Genomic DNA, 17,416 nt, shown 5'->3' on the forward strand with positions numbered 1-17,416 from the left:
AGGTTACGTTTCTTTACAAACCTCCAAAAACTGTATGCGACTCTGTCGGTAAATCAAACCACTCCAGCATCCCCTTAAACAATAACGTCGTGAATCAGGACCGATATGTATCCAACATAAAAAAAGCCATTTTTTAATCAAATATTTATTTGTACTAAAGTTGTTTGCATTATATTTTCATTGAATAAGTATGAAAAATTTGTCTCCTTTATTTCTTTCGGTACAATCATATGCTCGATTGTTTGGATATAACATTTTAATATCAAAAATAATTAAGTATCTAGTTTGTATAAATATTCACTTTAATTGGCGCAATTTGATGATATTATTACTTTCGTAGAGACAATAAAAATGTATTTTTTCCTAACAAAATATATCCAAATAATAAAATTACATAACTCTTGATTGGATAGCACTTATACTTGGCGTCTTTTTAAATCTGGAATCGACCCTAACTTCTTCTCCTGATTTTTGTAATATGGATTTTCGACAGAACTCCGTGGGGGCTGTCCAGAACTCTCAACAGAATTGCCGGAACTCTTCAAAAATTTTTGTGAACTTTAATATTAAAAAATAAAGTTTTATGTTTAAAAAAAATTTCTATTTTTTTATTGTAAAACACCACACAGTTAAACTTTGAAATCTTTTTTTTTTTGAAAAAACTTTTAAATACAAATTTAGAAATTTTCTATAAATTTTTTTCGTTATTCATATTATGGCAAACAAGTTTTTCCTATTTATGGAAGCCTTATGCTTCCATCTCAGAGGAACATATTCAAATCAACGCGACTCTCAAGATACAGGGATTCTTATTTACGGAAACATCGAAAATGTCCTGAGACATTACTGCCTTTTGCTGCTCTTTGATCATCCGGCCGAAGGAAGGCAGGAGGATGCAGCCCCAAACATCCCCAAATTTTTATCCTTTATACACTCCTTTTCATTACGCACATCGCTGCAATAGCGCATTTGAAGTTCCGTATGTTTAATTACTTAAATGTTGCGAATTCCTCACAGAGAGATGAGGTAATGTTGAAATTCTCATGCGCAATTTCTTGAATATATTATAGCATACAGATGTTGTTTCATTATTTCGACTAAGAAAATTTACAAAATTACAAAGGAGAAAGAAATCGTAATAAGTTGCAATTACAATTAAATAATAAATCCGCCTATATCACAATCAGCAACGATAACTAATCAAAGGAAAATTTATTTACTCATAATGTAACAAAAAATTGTAAGAAAAATGATGATTAAAATATTTTTGTGAAACTTTTTATAGTTACAGCGAAAATAATCTCGCAAATTGTTTTATTCTTTTAATCTTATTATTTCAAAGATTATTGCCTCAAAACAAGTACAATATGCTATTATTGAAAATTAAAAGTTTTTACAATTTTTTCAATTTAAATGTTCAACTTTTCTATTCCTTTGTGCTGTGGAATCAGTAAGTAAATGAGGACGTAATTCTTAGTTAAATACATAGAAGTGCATTATGAAGCAGCGTGTTAAAACCTCCCCTAATTATACCATTCTGGCGCTAAATTTCCGTCATCTTCCTCCTCGAAAGAAGAAACCGCGGAAGAAAGTGTAAAGGTCTTTCTCGCAAGGTTCTTTGTACTCGTGTCTTTGCCAGAGGGTGCGACCCCTTTTTATGCAACCGAATGCACCCCGCGGCTCGTTAATAAATAAAAATGTCGTCGGCGTTCGCCAGCGAACCACGTGTTGAGAACCATCCCATCGTCATGGCAACCCCCGTAGTCCGAGCTCACAGACGGCTAACATCACTGCTGGTCCAGGAATGTATCCTCGATATCATCGCCCTATTTCTACATTATTTTCAGTTTAACTCAACGTGAAACTTGTTTGATGTCTAAAACGATTAAATGTCTCATTTTATTTTATACATACGTACAACTTATTTCAAAACAGTTTTTTTTTCTATAGACTCTGAGAAATTTGTTATTTGTGTTGATCTTCTCTTGATAAAAGTTTCATAGGACGTCATTCTTGTTTATAATTAAACTTTTAATACTAAAATGTTATTAAATTAACATTTATTTTACATTGTGCGAAATACATGGGACAAAATTATTATTGATTTTGTATTATTGACACTCATTGTCAGTTCGCACGAGGAATTTGTCTTCAATTATTTATAATTCGATGCTTATATGTATTTAACATTCTCGTTAAAAAAAATCACTCTAAATTGCATAAAGAATTTCTAAGGAAAATTTGTCGGGCGGGTCGCCAAACACCCCGTATATGGATATTGCGATACTCTGTAGCACTCACATAGTCAGGTTTATCGTATAGTCTGTTATCCTGTGAACAAGACGTATGCAGGATTCACGGAGGAATATATTACTTTTTGTGCCGTGTGTCTCAACATATATTATGCAGAGAGATCGATGCGTTCCAACATGACTTTACGCTTCTTTCCGCATCTCGTTGTGCTATTCTATTTTATGCATATGCAATTGAAACTTTATATAGTGCAGAAACTTTTAAGAAACAAAAACTTCGAACAAATAAAACTTTCTAATGGAAAAAAATATTAATATGTTATTATAAACTGTAGTGATACAAAATTCTTACTCATAACGAACGATTTTAAATATATATTAAAAGATAATTCATTTAAATGTTTAAAAACAGTAACAAAATATAAGGTAACACATTAATATACATAATGTGAATGAAGAATGTTCTCTCTCTCTCCTTTCTATGAATTTATTATTTATTTACTTTAATAACATTTTCTTATCAATTACACAAGTCTGCAAAATTATTCTTTTCTTTTGCGGTTACTTTGTTTTTAATACTTGGTGTCCGCATTTGTCACTTAGCGGCTTTATTCTGCGAGCGGGCATCAATTACGAAAAGCGCGCCTGAATAAGTTCAATGGTGCCTGCGGGAGAAGATTTGACATTTTCACATTAAAGTACAATGTTCAAGCTTTAGTTTGGGCCATCTAAAGTCTTTCACCCACGGGTTCGTCAGCTATAAATTTTCAAAAATAATTAAAAATGCATTTTATGGGATCTTTAACTCCATTTTCCTTATAAACTTGATAGTATGATAAGACATTTTTATTCATGGAAAAGCTTAACTTTATGATTTATGTTTATGAAGACTTGTTCATTAAAATACTTAAACATTTTACTTATGAATTGAAAAATAATTAAATATTATCTTTTTTTAATGTTTTCGTGTTTTAATTCTTGCAATGATAAGAGAAGTTTAAGTCTAATCAGAATTCAGACCCTTCATTCTTGATACAAAAAAAACATTGACGCCAATAGGAGGCCTATTAAGCCCAAATTTATTGTGGATTTTATCAGAAACACGCCTTTAGCAATTCAATCATTGTGGAAAATACATTTAATTGTCAACTATAAAGTCGGGGAGATGGAGACGCACTATACATCGTAGCGTTTATACCGACAATGTGCAGGGCTTTCCATACGTCCACGCCCCAAATTTGGCATTCAAGCATCTCGCAAAGTTTGCACCAGGAATAATGTCGTCGCGCTAACTTTGCCGGAAATAAACGCTACGTTATGACATGCACCAACGTCAGTTATTCAGCGTTTCCGGGTAACTTTGACGTCCTGGCATACAACTCGAAATCGGCACAAAATGTTTCTCAATATTGCATGATGTAACAGCGTAATTTTAGAAATATATTAACATTGCTAAAATATTATTAATAACGACAATAATAATAATAACAATGACTCACGAGAGAATTGAATTGATGTAAAACAAGAACAAAACAGCATTTATCGAGAGCCAATTACCGAGTTATGATACTTCTTCGTCCTTTCATGAAATTATTCTATGGAAATTACATAAAAGCCTATTTACATCACGACACAATATATTCGTACAATACACAGCTCCGTCTTCCTCCCCTCCCTCTCACCCTTCTGGAAAATTTACCTGTAAATTTCCGAGCGATTACCGGTACGAGGGTACTTTTGTACGGTAACAAGAACTTGCGTACCTGCTATGCGATAAACGAGTCTTTCATAGGGAGATGGAAGGAAGCGGGGGGAGACATCCTTGTCCGCTGCTTCTTTCATAACGCCTTTCAGATCGTAAGAAAAGCGCATACGCTCGGCTTCCGAGCCTTCGAGCTAAATTAAATGGAAAATCCGAAATTTCTCTTTCCGTCCTCAAACCTCTTGGTCAACGAACGAGGATTCATTGTATTTATCAGAGCTTGCGATAATGAATCTGTCGCAAAAGATCAACATCTTGTAAAATTAAAGTTTGCCCTATGAAAAATGATTAGTATTAAGTTACGTACGTTTGCGGATTACTTGAAAAGGGTCCAAATCCGGAACCGAAACGTCGTTTGTTTTTTAAATAAAAACATTGGCCAGTGTAGGTCGTTTTTGAAAAATTACATATTGAAAAATAAATAATTTTATTACCTCCACCCCCCCCCCCCCACACACACACGTACGCAACATTTTTGTACAATCTTTTATCTTTCACAATTGTTTGATTAAATATCTTATTTTGTATTTAGTACACATACAATATTTTCTTTCTTTGCTACGAGCAAATAGAATTAATCTGTTCTGTAACTTTGGGAAAATTGTATATGCAACCTAGTTACAGCACTTGCAGCTGTCGCCGATTGAGCGTGTACCGTTTGATACGCTTTATCGAAACGCAGGTAGGCGCTCGCGTGGGAAAACCAGTGTTACCCTACGCCCGTAACACGACCATCTTCGCGTCGTAAAATCGTCGTAAAAGCAATCTAATTGATGCGAGGGGCACGAGTTGGTGACGGATTGTAATTCTCTCTCGTCCTTTCGTGTTGCAGGAGCGATGTCTTCCTGGAGCCATACTTGCAGCAACACGGGACCGTTCAAATGGTCAGCTCACCGAGCACCCCGCCGCCGAATCCACTGCAGCATCATCAACTTACGCAGCTACATCATGTACAGGTGAGTTGCTAAGAAACCGGAAAGGTGCTAAGGTGCTAAGGAGACACTGCAAGCTCCACCGAGTTATAATATCTTATAATATCCAAACAAAAACCTTTCCGTCTTTAATGCACGAATAATTTTAAAAAATGGAAATAATTAAAAAAAATCGATTTCTTTGGCAAATTGATTTTGTCGTCATTTGTCTCTCTCTAAATAATTTTTATCTCAAACATTTTCGCCTGCCGATCTCAATTTTTAAGATGTTGGATTAACAGTTGGACTACTTAAAATGAGATTCCCTGTACACATATGTATGTAGATGTTCCAAAATTGCAAGAATGTATTGATACTCAAGTAATACTATGTTGCTTTATATTCACGTGTATTCTATTTCATCGCGAAAAAATGGAACATCGTTATACAGGGTGAGCCACTTAAGATTGGCCACCCGAAAAACACCAGTATTTTGTAGACAAGAAGAAACACTTGAAAATAATATCTCCATGGGCATCAAAACAGCCTTGGAAAAGGTTACAATCATATATATGTTAAAAAATGCATGGTTTTTAAATGACTGTCATTTAAAACAACGAAGACAATCTTTATATCTTTAAGCGTCTCCATTTCAGAAATTATATCCATCACTGTATGTTGTTGCCCTCGATACTAAACCATTTTTATTTCAAGCGTCTCTTCCTGTTCCAAAAATGTTATTTGGACTCTGGATGGCCGGTCTTAAATGACTCACCCTACACTGTAAAAAAATTACATATAAAATTACAATTATTATAATGGGTAATATTGGGACCATCTATTAAAGGTGTATATTTACATACGTTGGTGCACCCTCAGGATTTCTGTTACTGAGACCAAAATATTCTTGACGTATTTATATTTCTCACAACCTCATTTAGTATAAAAATAAGATAATTTCAAAATAAAATCACTAATCGACTAGTAAGAATATTCTTAAAAGTCGCCAGGAGTAATTAATAACATCAGTGATTTTTATTGACCGTATCTGGCAATTAAAATTCTTATTGCGAAAAATATTACCCCAGCCAGGACTCGAACCTGTCATCAATAATTCTTGACTCTCTTTCCTCTATCCGCACAGTACAGTACGATACGGCGATTCGATTCCGTAACTCGATATAGTCATACCGCATTTTAGATTCAGACGAATCGTCAGGAACAGCGTCTCATCGCGGGTGACTTTTTCTAACAAGCAATTAAAGGATTTGCAATTAGCTCTTTCGCTTCTCCGCCTCCCCTCTCCCTTCTCTTTCTCGAAGAGAGAGTATTCAACACGCGACGCACGTCTGCATTTAATCCCGTTAGCTCGAAACCGTGTGTCAGTCTGCATTTCAAATTAAATTACACTCGAACCCCTTCACTGGTACCCTTGGCTCACCCTCCCGCTCCCATTTCTTTTTCAGCCATTCGTTTTGCTTTGGCCATCATCGATTTTTCCTTTCATCTCCATTGATGCGATTGATACGAAAGGAGCTATGTCAAGTTGGGAGAACGTAGAAAACGAATCGTTCGATCAATATCGATCAATTCGCCGAAAATAAAAAAGGGGAAATCGATAAAATTTTCAATACTTGGAATATCTAATCTTCATCACACTGCAGTTCGTTTCTCCTTAGGAAGGACTCAAAAACGATCGATTATTATTTTCTATGGCATGATTCCATATCTCGTGGAAAAGTATTGGGAGAGGAAGGAACGAGAGCAGTAAATAAATTGCGACTCAGGCACGTTGTCTGCGAACAGAGATAACTGCATGCTGAGTATAATGTGGAATTAGGGGCGCATTGTGTGACAGAGCTGGCGGGATTTACGCCTTGAGACCCGAAAAAGACCAAGATTTTCGCGTTGTAATAAAACAAATCGCTAAAAATTGGCGATTAAATATTGAAACAATTGCAATCGCGCGGATTTAATGAATTCGATGATCATTTAATTAACAGACTTCTATATTAATATTTGCAACTTGCCTGAAATATGTACTTATATCTCAGAAAGCAGACGTATCTCACAAGCTTATTTTTGAACGTGCTGCAATTGCACTTCAAAGAAATTTAATTATTTATTGCTAATTAGTATTGAGAAGAAAAGTGCAATAGATAAAAATTTTACAGTAAATATTACGCAATAACTTCTTTACTCTCATTGTTAATAGCGGATTTAATTTAGATAAAAATAAATTGTCACTGAGATTAATTTATATATCTAAATTTATATTTCTAATATAATTAGTCATGCAGTAATAAAGAAATGTATCATTTGTTAATTATTAGATACATAAAATTAAATACAATATAAATATATAAATTAATATCTCAATAATTATTATAATTAGTTTATAATAAATACAGGTTTACAGTTTAAAATTATTGGAGTCACAAATCGTAATACAAATATGATGTACAGAATAGCTCTATTTCCTGTTATTAATTAGTAATTTTTTTTAGATTAATTAGTAAAGGCCTATAGTCCTAATTAATTGGAACTACATATTTTTACAACTGTATACATATGTATAATACATTTTTTTATAAATATACATACAATATATATAGATATACTATATATATAGTTGTAAAAATATTTTAATAATATTAATAACATTCCATATAACTCATAATCATACGTAAAAGATATAATTCAAGAAATCTGTTCCAAAGTATATTTGTGAAAGTAATCTGTGTAATCGTAACGCATTCATTTTTATAAAACTATTTATATATTTTGTTCTGAGGCTATTTTATTTTCATTATATTAATATGGTGATATTGTTTCTTATTAGAGCGAAGAATCGCTTTCATCAGAAGAATCAGCTACTTCGGCAGGATCTTCAAGATCTACGGAAGATTCTGGTAGCGAAGTCGCTTGCGATATTACCCTAATCGAAAGGCTCATACGCTCTCATCCGATCTGGTTCTTGCCGGGCATCCAGAGAGCCGGAGCCTTTCACTTGTTGCAGGGCAAAGAGGAAGGGGTAAGTGTACACTTACATCATAAAATTTCTCTATTCTCAATATCTCGGAATTAAACAAATTCTTATTCCTGGCATTTTTCTTCATTCTCAATTATACTCCGATGATATACATACAATAGCTTTTTATTGTCATATGCACGGTGACATATTTATTCTACATATTCTATGCACTGATAATTTTTAGTTTAGTCTTGAAATAGTAGAAAAACAGCAAGGGATGATACCATAAGAATGCATAAGTTAAAAGTACTAAAGATACAAAAGTATTAAGAAGACAACTTTCGATGTAGATGTAAATGTGTGATCAGAAAATGTTCTGAAATCAGCTGATGCCGTAGGTCGCGGTCCATTATTGTTTTCGGATTCCCCTGTGGGTAGCGTTCGTTTACCGGAGTCCCCAAGACAAAGGAGCTTGTAGACACGACGAGAAAAACTGGCTCAAGGCACCTGTTCTCGATCCTCGAAACCTTGCGATTGTTTCCAAGGAAGATTTGCGTTTTCGAGAAACGTTCGCGAACAATGTTATTAATTTATTATATAATATTTGCATGGATATTTGACTTGAAAAATAATTTTTCATATGAATATAAAACAATAATTACAAAATTGAATTTTAAAACCCGGTATTTTTAATGTGTCCAAGTTTCGCGGAGAAAGAAATTTAATTATCCTACCTTACTTTACTCTCGTGTTTTCACTCTCCTTGTGTCGAATATTATTTTCTGAATGGGAGGTCATTTCGCTCAGCCTCGTTTTTCGCTATCTATGTATACATCTACCGTAACATGCTTTGGAACAATGAGCGTGAGTATGTCGGCTCGTATCTAACGCGCGGGGCGCCTCGAAGAATAATGATGCTCCCAGGCACACGGGAAACCGTGTCAATGCCTGACGGCATGCAATCGGCGCAAAGTTATGTTAGGAAAATCCTTTACGTATCCGGTGTCTTACGTAAATCCACGTAGCAAAATTTGATGAAGCGCAAAACTCGTTATTTGCATTGTATTGTTTTTTTTCACGATGCAACACTAATGCATGTACAAAAATGATTTTCCACGTATGTATGTACATACATTCACGAAACTGAAAACTGTAACTTTTATTTTATTTTACATATAGTAAATTCAACACTAATATGCTTCAAGAATAATTAATATTATATTAATATTATAATTAATAAATGTTTGGTTGCATTGTAAGGGTTGAATGAGTAATAAGAGCATTAATTATGAATACTGCAAAATATATTTTCCACGTGCAATAAAAAAATCCACTAAGCGGTAATGTTTGTCATCTTCTTTCATACCTACTTTCTTTTTTCATTCCTCAACGTTGTGTAATAATATTCGCGCAAAACTCTACACTGTAATCAGCGCGGAAATGACTGCGAACGAGCGACGAGGGCACCGCTCTTTTGCCATTGTTTCTCCCGGGGAGTCATTGTTTTGCACCTTTGTTAATCGTCCTCCGTCATTCCCGTTCTTTCGGGGCCCTTTTGTGGTCTCATTATCGCCTCGAGTGAATTGCGCTGCCGAAAAACAATACGCTTCGCAATCACTTTCCATAGATAAGACAGAATTCCTTTTCATTTCTCTGCATCGACACGTAATAAGAATCGCAGTGCAAGCACTTTTGCCATTAAATCTTGAATTATCACTAGAAAAGCATCGAATTTTTTTTTATTCTTTGCTTTTTTATTTTAATTAATTCTTATATAAATATAAATTAAATTTTATGTTATTAAAATAATATATTTTCTTCTTTAAAATTGAAAAATCATAAAAAGCTAGTATATGTATACCAATAACACAGGAATATTTTTTATTTAGCTTCTTGATATATTCAAATTGTCTACTAGGATTTGCCTTCTAGTTTATCTTTATTTGTTTCAATTTTTTCAATCATAAAATTTTATACGTAGAATCCTTTTCGGAATCTAAATTGTTATTTCCTCCTTGAATCCCCCCCTCTCTCTCTCTCTTTCTCTTTTCTCAAAAAATATAAAGGAAAGTCCCTTGTTATGAGATAGGCTACTAATACGAGATAGCATTATGTTATAAACATAAGTCAGTGTCTATTAGTGTCAGTGTTTGTTATAAATATCATTTGGTTGCAGAACTTCGTAGTACGACAATCGAGTCAGAGCGATACAATGGCTCTCTCAGTGAGATTACCTGTCGGGAAAGGACCCTACATTGAGCATTACCTGATCCAGGCCAACAAGGGCAAACTGAGCTTGGAAACGAGCGAGAACAGATTCGACAATATCCCCTCGCTGATTGCTCACTACTCACAGTGCTGGTAAGTGCCTGCTCTTCTCTTTTTCTTTATTTATATGTGAATTTCCGCCCCAGAAATAGCATGCTATCATCTTTTTCATCCTTACATTCTAATCTCTACAAATTTACCTGTTACAAATCTTGATTTTGATTACCAATCCGTTGTTTATTATACTATCTTCTTCTATTAATTAATATGAACAACTTTTGTCAGAAACATTTTTTGAGAGAAAATTTGCGTGAGTGCGTGCATGTATTTACATATTTAACTGCATTTTTAATTTTAATTATAATTTAATTATAATTATAATTAATTATTATTTATTCAATTAATTAATGAATTGTCCCAATACATGTAATGTTACTTTGAAATTATTAACTTAAGTAACTGTATAATTAATCCGTGTCTATTTCTGTTTGACAAACAGTGATGAACTACCAGTGCAATTGACTTTACCAAGAGCGATGCGAGAAGCGAAAAATAGGCAGCAATTATCGTCGCTAGCGTTGTTGGGTCAGGAATTTTGGCGATATCCGATGGCAAATCCAAAGCCACCGGAAAGCAGTAGCAGCAATACTTCTAGTCTGAGTAGTTTTCATGGGGGTGAGTTTTTTTTAATAATTAGTTTGTGTAAATAATTTAAAAATAAATTAAATATAAATAAATAAAATTAACAAGAGAGAGAGAGAGAGAGAATTTACAAATTAATTTAAATTAATCTTCTGATAATTCTCAGTTTCTAAGAGACATCGCTTTTATCTGAAATGTTTTTAAAATAGATTATTATTTTTATTTTTTTAAGTTTTAATTTAATATGTATAAGGTATACAGGGTGGGGGGGGGGGGGCTATTTTAACTCGTACACGATAATATCTCCTCAGGTAGGGGTGATAGTGGAAAATGCCTCAGACAAAAGTTATTATAAGATATTACCGTGTACAGATTAAAATGGCCCACCCTGTATATCTGTGTCTATATGCATATAGATAATATTTTAATACTGACACGCTTGTTATTTTCATTAATTAATTAAATTTGTGTTGAAGATTTACGTTCAAAGCCAAATAACTTACTTAAAAAGCTAAGGAAAAATAATAAACAGACGATTATAATGTAATCTGTTTGCAGGTAACAATAACCATCACATTAACAATAATAATAACGGAGATACGCCAACCACGGAGAGTATAGTGCTTAATCTGGCCCCAATATCGTCGCATAATATACGTAAGACTAATGTTCTCTATTTTTTTTTTTATTGTTATAACATATTTTCTCCAGATCGGTATAGTAGTGATTTTTCCTAAAATATGTATTTTTTAATCGAAATTATATGACACATTATTAGTCCTTTAGCAACAAGCTTTTCTCTAAAAGTTTTTAAAAATAGATTATGTCTTTTATTTTTTAAGTCTTAATTCATGTATAAACTATGCATATGTCTAGCTATATACATATGTATATAGTTATAGGTAATATTTTAATACTTTTAAATATATTTTGCGCATACAGTTTTATTACTTTTTACTAAAAATACATATAATATAGGGGAGAGTTGCCGAATGCGTTGCCGAATCAAGGAGAAATAATTATAATTTTATTCACCATTATAATTTTGAAATATCTTAATTTGTGTTTGACACATCGTCCATGATACTTGACACAAATTCTTTCTACGATCTCATTTATATTTGTAGTTATCATAGTTTTCGAAAGTCAAGGTCAAGCCAAATTCCTCCAAAATGAATATCTCAAAATAATCCCACAAATAATCTGTCATTTCACTTTGCTTTTGTATGTAGACTCCGCTTCTCCGACGAATACTGTCAACGCAAACACCTCGACATTTGCGTCGTCGTTGCCGCGTCAACCACGTCCAACTCCACCGAATACTCTCAATCTGACAACATTCAACGAACCCTTGAATGATAACAAAAGGGACCGGATCTCATCAGGTGACAAACTCTCTCACAAACTGATCTCGCCAAATCTCGTGCAAAGTGTGCGGTGTCCTTCGCCGGTGGTCCACAACGTCGAAAGCAACGTTTTGAGTCCTGTTCAGGATATGAGAAGTTTTGACATTTTAAAGAATGGTCTAGATACACCAAAACTGACGACGGTCGAGTTTACCAAAAGTTCAGGGAAGTTCGCGTCTACTTCGAGTTTTCATCAGAACAACTTATCGTGTACCGCATCTCCAGAATTATCGGATAGTAGAAATATCATCACCATTGAGAATCAAGGAGCTAGGCAAAATGTGAAGACGCCACCACCGCCGCCGCCAAGGTGGGCCAAGCCAGGCATCGGTCAGAATCAGAATAATTTTACTGTGACTACGACGGTGACGTTCAATGTAAACCAGAGCAATGTGATTGCTTCACAGGTAAAATTAAGAAACATTGATTTTACGAAATTTTATAATTGCAAAAATTACGCTTTTAATTGTGTAACTTTAAATTTACATAATTATGTAGCTAATATAGTTATATATAATATACATAATTATTATCTAATATATTATATATTATACAGATAATATTATTATATATAATGCAGTTAGACATAATTATCTAGTCAATTTTCTTGTATCTACTTTTACAGGCATATCTATTTTATATTTATTTATTATATCGCATCATGTTTTGAATATCATTATTGTTATAAAGTAAATGAATCTTTCCTGCCGATGAAATAATTGCCACTTTTCCATCTCTCTGTTTGCCAACAGCAAAACACACCGTCGGATCCCAATTCGTCGCTGCTGAGTCCTCAATCTAATAAATCTCTCAATTCCAATTTTTCCATTAAATCACCCCTTTCGCCCACCACTTCGGTTGTATCCCCCACCTCAAAGTTAATTCCAAAGACACCCAACATGCTCTCTCCAAATACTCCTTCTAGCACCAGTAAATCAAAAAGGCGACGCGATCGGGAGAACCGGAAAAACTCGCAACATTATCAGGAATCAGATATCTTGGATTCATATTATCGGAGCTCACCGGCTGATAAGATTTCCGATTACGAAGACATCTGGAACACGACTGATCAATCGACACAGTCGACCTGGAATAGGTTAAAAGATAACAGAGTTGCCTGCACTATGCAAGATTGTGTGAGAAATTCTAATGACCATCTAATGAGTCCCAGAGAATCCGAAAAGAGTCTTATCAATGAAAGATTGCCAGCGGCAGAACAGATGATTCTGAAGAACGACAGGTTTATCTTAAAAAACAATAAAATTGGATATAAAGAAATGATGAGTCCGGAATTTAGTAGTTTTAAGCCTGTTTCGGAGATGAAAAGTCCTGACCAGAGCTCGCCGGAGGAGACTGGTATGGGGAAGAGGCCTGATCTGCTATCTAGAGTCTGTAAGGGTCTTTTAAATTGTTGGAAAAGATTATTGTAGAAAACAGTAGTGCAATATTAAAAGAAAGAGTTTGTAATTATACAAAAATAGGAATTTTATTAATTAGGAAAATTTTGTTTACTATATTTTTATTGTTTCATTATATCTATTATTCTTGAATTTAATGAGAAGAATAAGAACAGACTTGTAAATGAAAATAACGAATATAATATTGAATTTCAAGTCAATAGTGTTTCTTGTTAACATTGTATAGTAATCTCTACTTTGATTTTCTTCAAATTATTAAACTTTAAAAAATAAACATTAAAAGCGAATCTTTAGAAATTTTTTAAAAGGGATTTTAAGATTAGAAATCATTTTTCCAGGCAGTGCCAATTCGTTAAACAGCCCCAGCACGGTGACACCCCCGAGAAACAAATTGGGCCTCGTTTTGGCGAAGTCGGAGAGTAACAGTCCCCAGACCCCCGAGTCTAAACAGAGCAGTCCCTTCTACGCGGAACCGGCTGATGCGATTGTTCAAAATGCTATTGTAATTCCGAGAAGACGACCAACCAAAAATAATCCGGCGTTGAACAAGTACCGGCACAGCGAACCGGGTTGGTTACAAACACCGACAGGGAATAATGCTAATCAATTGCATCCCATTGATTGCTGGGAAGAGCCCTCCGAAGAAACGGAGGATAAGACGCCATTAATCTCGTCGTCAGTCGACAACCTAGCGAAAAGATTGGCTCAAGCTAAAGAGACGAAGAAAATTCCTCGGGCGAAACCCGTTCAACCACCGAAGATCAGGACTAAAGTGTTTAACGACACTTCTTGGGCGGTAGATTCTAGTTGGGAGTTTATCGGTACGTTCTACATTGTACAAAATATAAGATTATTCGAAAGATTATTTTCGAAAAGTTGTTGCAAATTACATTAAATACCAGCGCTTAAAGGAGTAAAATATATTATAATTTTATAAATATTTCTAAACAATTGTATTTTGTTTTTCTTTAAATTACTGTAATAGTATTTATTCATTTAGTATTTATTTCAAAATAAATACAGAAATAATTTATATTTGCATAAAAAGATCTATTTATTATTAACTAAGGTTGGGAACTATTTTTAGAAAACATCGATATCTGTTAAAAATTTTAAATTATTATTCTTGATGTAATAAAACTGAAATATCGGATATATTACAACAATTTTTCATTATTTCATTATTTTGAATAGGCAATGAGGCCGAAGAACCAGATTGTGAACCAGACTATGACTGTGATGCCGATTATGATGGCGACAATGTCGCAAGAAAATTCCCCGGTGACGAGGAGTGCAATAAAACCACTGTTGGAAACACTTTGACTGTTCAAAATATCATCTCGCAACGGTAACTTTTTTTTATGTGAACAAAGTCGCAAATAATTTCATCACAACTTTGTATAAAGACACATTACACATATTATATACTTCGAAAATATTTTTTCTTTTGCATTAAAACTTAAGTTTTTTCTATTATACTGAGTGTCCGACGCAAGAGGACCTCTACGAAAAGTGGTGGTAAATTGGGTCAGACTAAAAAGAAAAGTCATATACCATTTTACAAAAATCGCAATAGTTATTGAATAATTTATTGAAACGTCTGAACGAATAAGCGCGTGGAGAGCGGTAGGCCAGGCTCAGAAGGCATATCATATTTGCGTATACTAGATCTCCTAACAACGGTGAGCAAGAGGGTAGAGTGATGCACCGGAATAAAAAACAGCGAGCAATGTTACGTCCAGTGTTAGACACCCTGTATAGCCATAAGAGATCATCTCTTGCACTTATCGTGAATTTAATTGCTTTATCTACATAATAATATACGACGAAAGACAAAAATTATTTGGTTGGAACTGTTCTAAATATTTAAAAACCTGTAAATGGAGAGAAACTTGATTCAAACGTAGTTGAGAATATTGGATTCGATGCTTGTGAAATCTTATAGGTACCCGGAACTGCTGAAGCCGCCTGATACGTCCGAGTCATTATACAGCGACCGGAACTCCTCGTATGACAATGTGGAAAAACGGAATGTGGAGCGCGAGGATACCCCAGACTCACGGAAAGGTCACACGTACGACCCTTCTGAGTGGGAAACTATGCTGGACACAGATGCAGAGAGTGACGTAGAAAGGATCAAACGAAACAAGAGTTTTAAGGAACGGCTGGATCCTCTCTTGTGTAAGTTTTAGCTTTTTTTTATATTCAGCTCTGAAATTGACCGGCATAAATATAATTTACAAACTAATGCTTATGTATACAGGGTGAGTCGTAAAGACTGTCCCAACCTTTTACCATAAGAAATGAATTACCGACCGCAACTGTAGCCAACTCGGGGAAGAAATGGATAAAGTCTCGTTCTGTTGCGTTTGGTAATTCACCTCTTATGGTAAAAGGTTGGGACAGCCTTTACGACTCACCCTGTATATGCACGGACATACATAAATACCATATTTTATACATGAATCATTATAAGTATTGCTGTAGTGTTATGAATAAAATATGACGTGACTATTTCTTCTTCTAATTTAATCTTTAGAAAAAATTCTTTCACAGCACCGCCACGAGTGCAAGCGCTTTCAAAAAATCGTGACCAGCTAAATGGGACTGGTGCAGCTATTAGAGTTTATGCTCTTCAGCTTGCGGCAGACAAGACTACAACTTTCTCGCAGAATATCGACAATTTTATTCAATGTACACGAGAGAGCAAGGAGGCGATGCCGCATGTGGTGATGCGCAATATGCGGCAGTTTATGTCAGGTATGAAGAATTATCTGGTAAAGCACGGCGAGCGCGAATTTGAGAGGGAAGTGGAAAAGCAGCGACTGAAATTACGACCGAATGAGTTCCTAAATCTTGACGCCATTCTCGAGGACGTAATGATGGGGTTGGTTGTGAGGCCACTGCGGGAACACGTGTGCCGGCTGTTTATCGAACATTATTTTGCCACCGGTGCGCTGCAGATCCTGACGGAGAACATTCAGCATGCCCAGGGCAAAACTATTCACGATCTCGGTGTTCAGGTGAGTAGATCTCCTCAATGCGCACGTATACATATACAGGGTGAGTCGTAAACTGTCCCAACCGTTTACGATAAGAGACGAATTACCGCAAGTGTAGCCAACTCGGGGACAAAATGTTCTAAATGTCTCAATCATGTAAGATCTAATTATTTATCAATTCGAGAAATGTAATTAGATATTACATGATTGAGACATGTAGAACGAGATTTAATCCATTTTTTCCCGAGTTGATTACAGTTGCGGTCGGTGTAATTCACCTCTTATGATAAACGGTTGGGACAGTTTTTACGACTCACCCTGTATGTGTGGTGCGTACATGCATGCGTATCACAAACATTGAAAAATTTTAAGAAGAAAACAAAAATTCCACAAGCACCAAAATAGCTCTTCACGGAATTCATAGAATTTATTAAAGAGTGAGATGAAATTTGTCGCACCTATTATATTTCAATCGTTTTGCATGTACAGTCCAAAATCGTACCTCCTTCGGAAGAGAGTCTGGAGCGCATTCTCAAATACATCGAGCGATTGCAGAGAGCTGATTCTCCGCTTGAGAAACTGGAGCACCTATTGGCAGCCATTTCAGCTATCTTCAACTCTGTAAGTTCTTCTATAATCTTCCTCAAACGTATTACTGTTCGTATGAACATAGACATTATACAGTATACTTTCTACCCCCCTTCCCCCAATATACCTTCAGTATTCATCAATATTTGTGTTCTTTTGATTGCAATATTGTTAAATATAGATTTACAAAATA

At 34.8% G+C, this 17,416-nt stretch overlaps 1 protein-coding gene across 1 annotated transcript in view; it reads left to right on the forward strand.

Annotated features, from left to right (window-relative positions):
- LOC105566433 (protein sprint-like) overlaps positions 1-17,416 on the forward strand; it is a 172,754-nt gene that overhangs the window by 149,926 nt on the left and 5,412 nt on the right. Inside the window, exons 4-15 of the mRNA XM_012020435.1 lie at positions 4,847-4,970; positions 7,768-7,959; positions 10,076-10,260; positions 10,667-10,842; positions 11,368-11,466; positions 12,042-12,622; positions 12,968-13,607; positions 13,972-14,454; positions 14,828-14,981; positions 15,579-15,814; positions 16,190-16,656; positions 17,125-17,371. Coding sequence (XP_011875825.1) covers positions 4,847-4,970; positions 7,768-7,959; positions 10,076-10,260; positions 10,667-10,842; positions 11,368-11,466; positions 12,042-12,622; positions 12,968-13,607; positions 13,972-14,454; positions 14,828-14,981; positions 15,579-15,814; positions 16,190-16,656; positions 17,125-17,371 — 3,584 coding nt within the window. The remainder of the gene's footprint in view (positions 1-4,846; positions 4,971-7,767; positions 7,960-10,075; positions 10,261-10,666; positions 10,843-11,367; positions 11,467-12,041; positions 12,623-12,967; positions 13,608-13,971; positions 14,455-14,827; positions 14,982-15,578; positions 15,815-16,189; positions 16,657-17,124; positions 17,372-17,416) is intronic.

The sequence above is a fragment of the Vollenhovia emeryi genome, unplaced genomic scaffold (assembly GCF_000949405.1).
Source record: "Vollenhovia emeryi isolate VEMERY1.0 unplaced genomic scaffold, V.emery_V1.0 DF939145.1, whole genome shotgun sequence".
NCBI classification, from domain to species: domain Eukaryota; kingdom Metazoa; phylum Arthropoda; class Insecta; order Hymenoptera; family Formicidae; genus Vollenhovia; species Vollenhovia emeryi.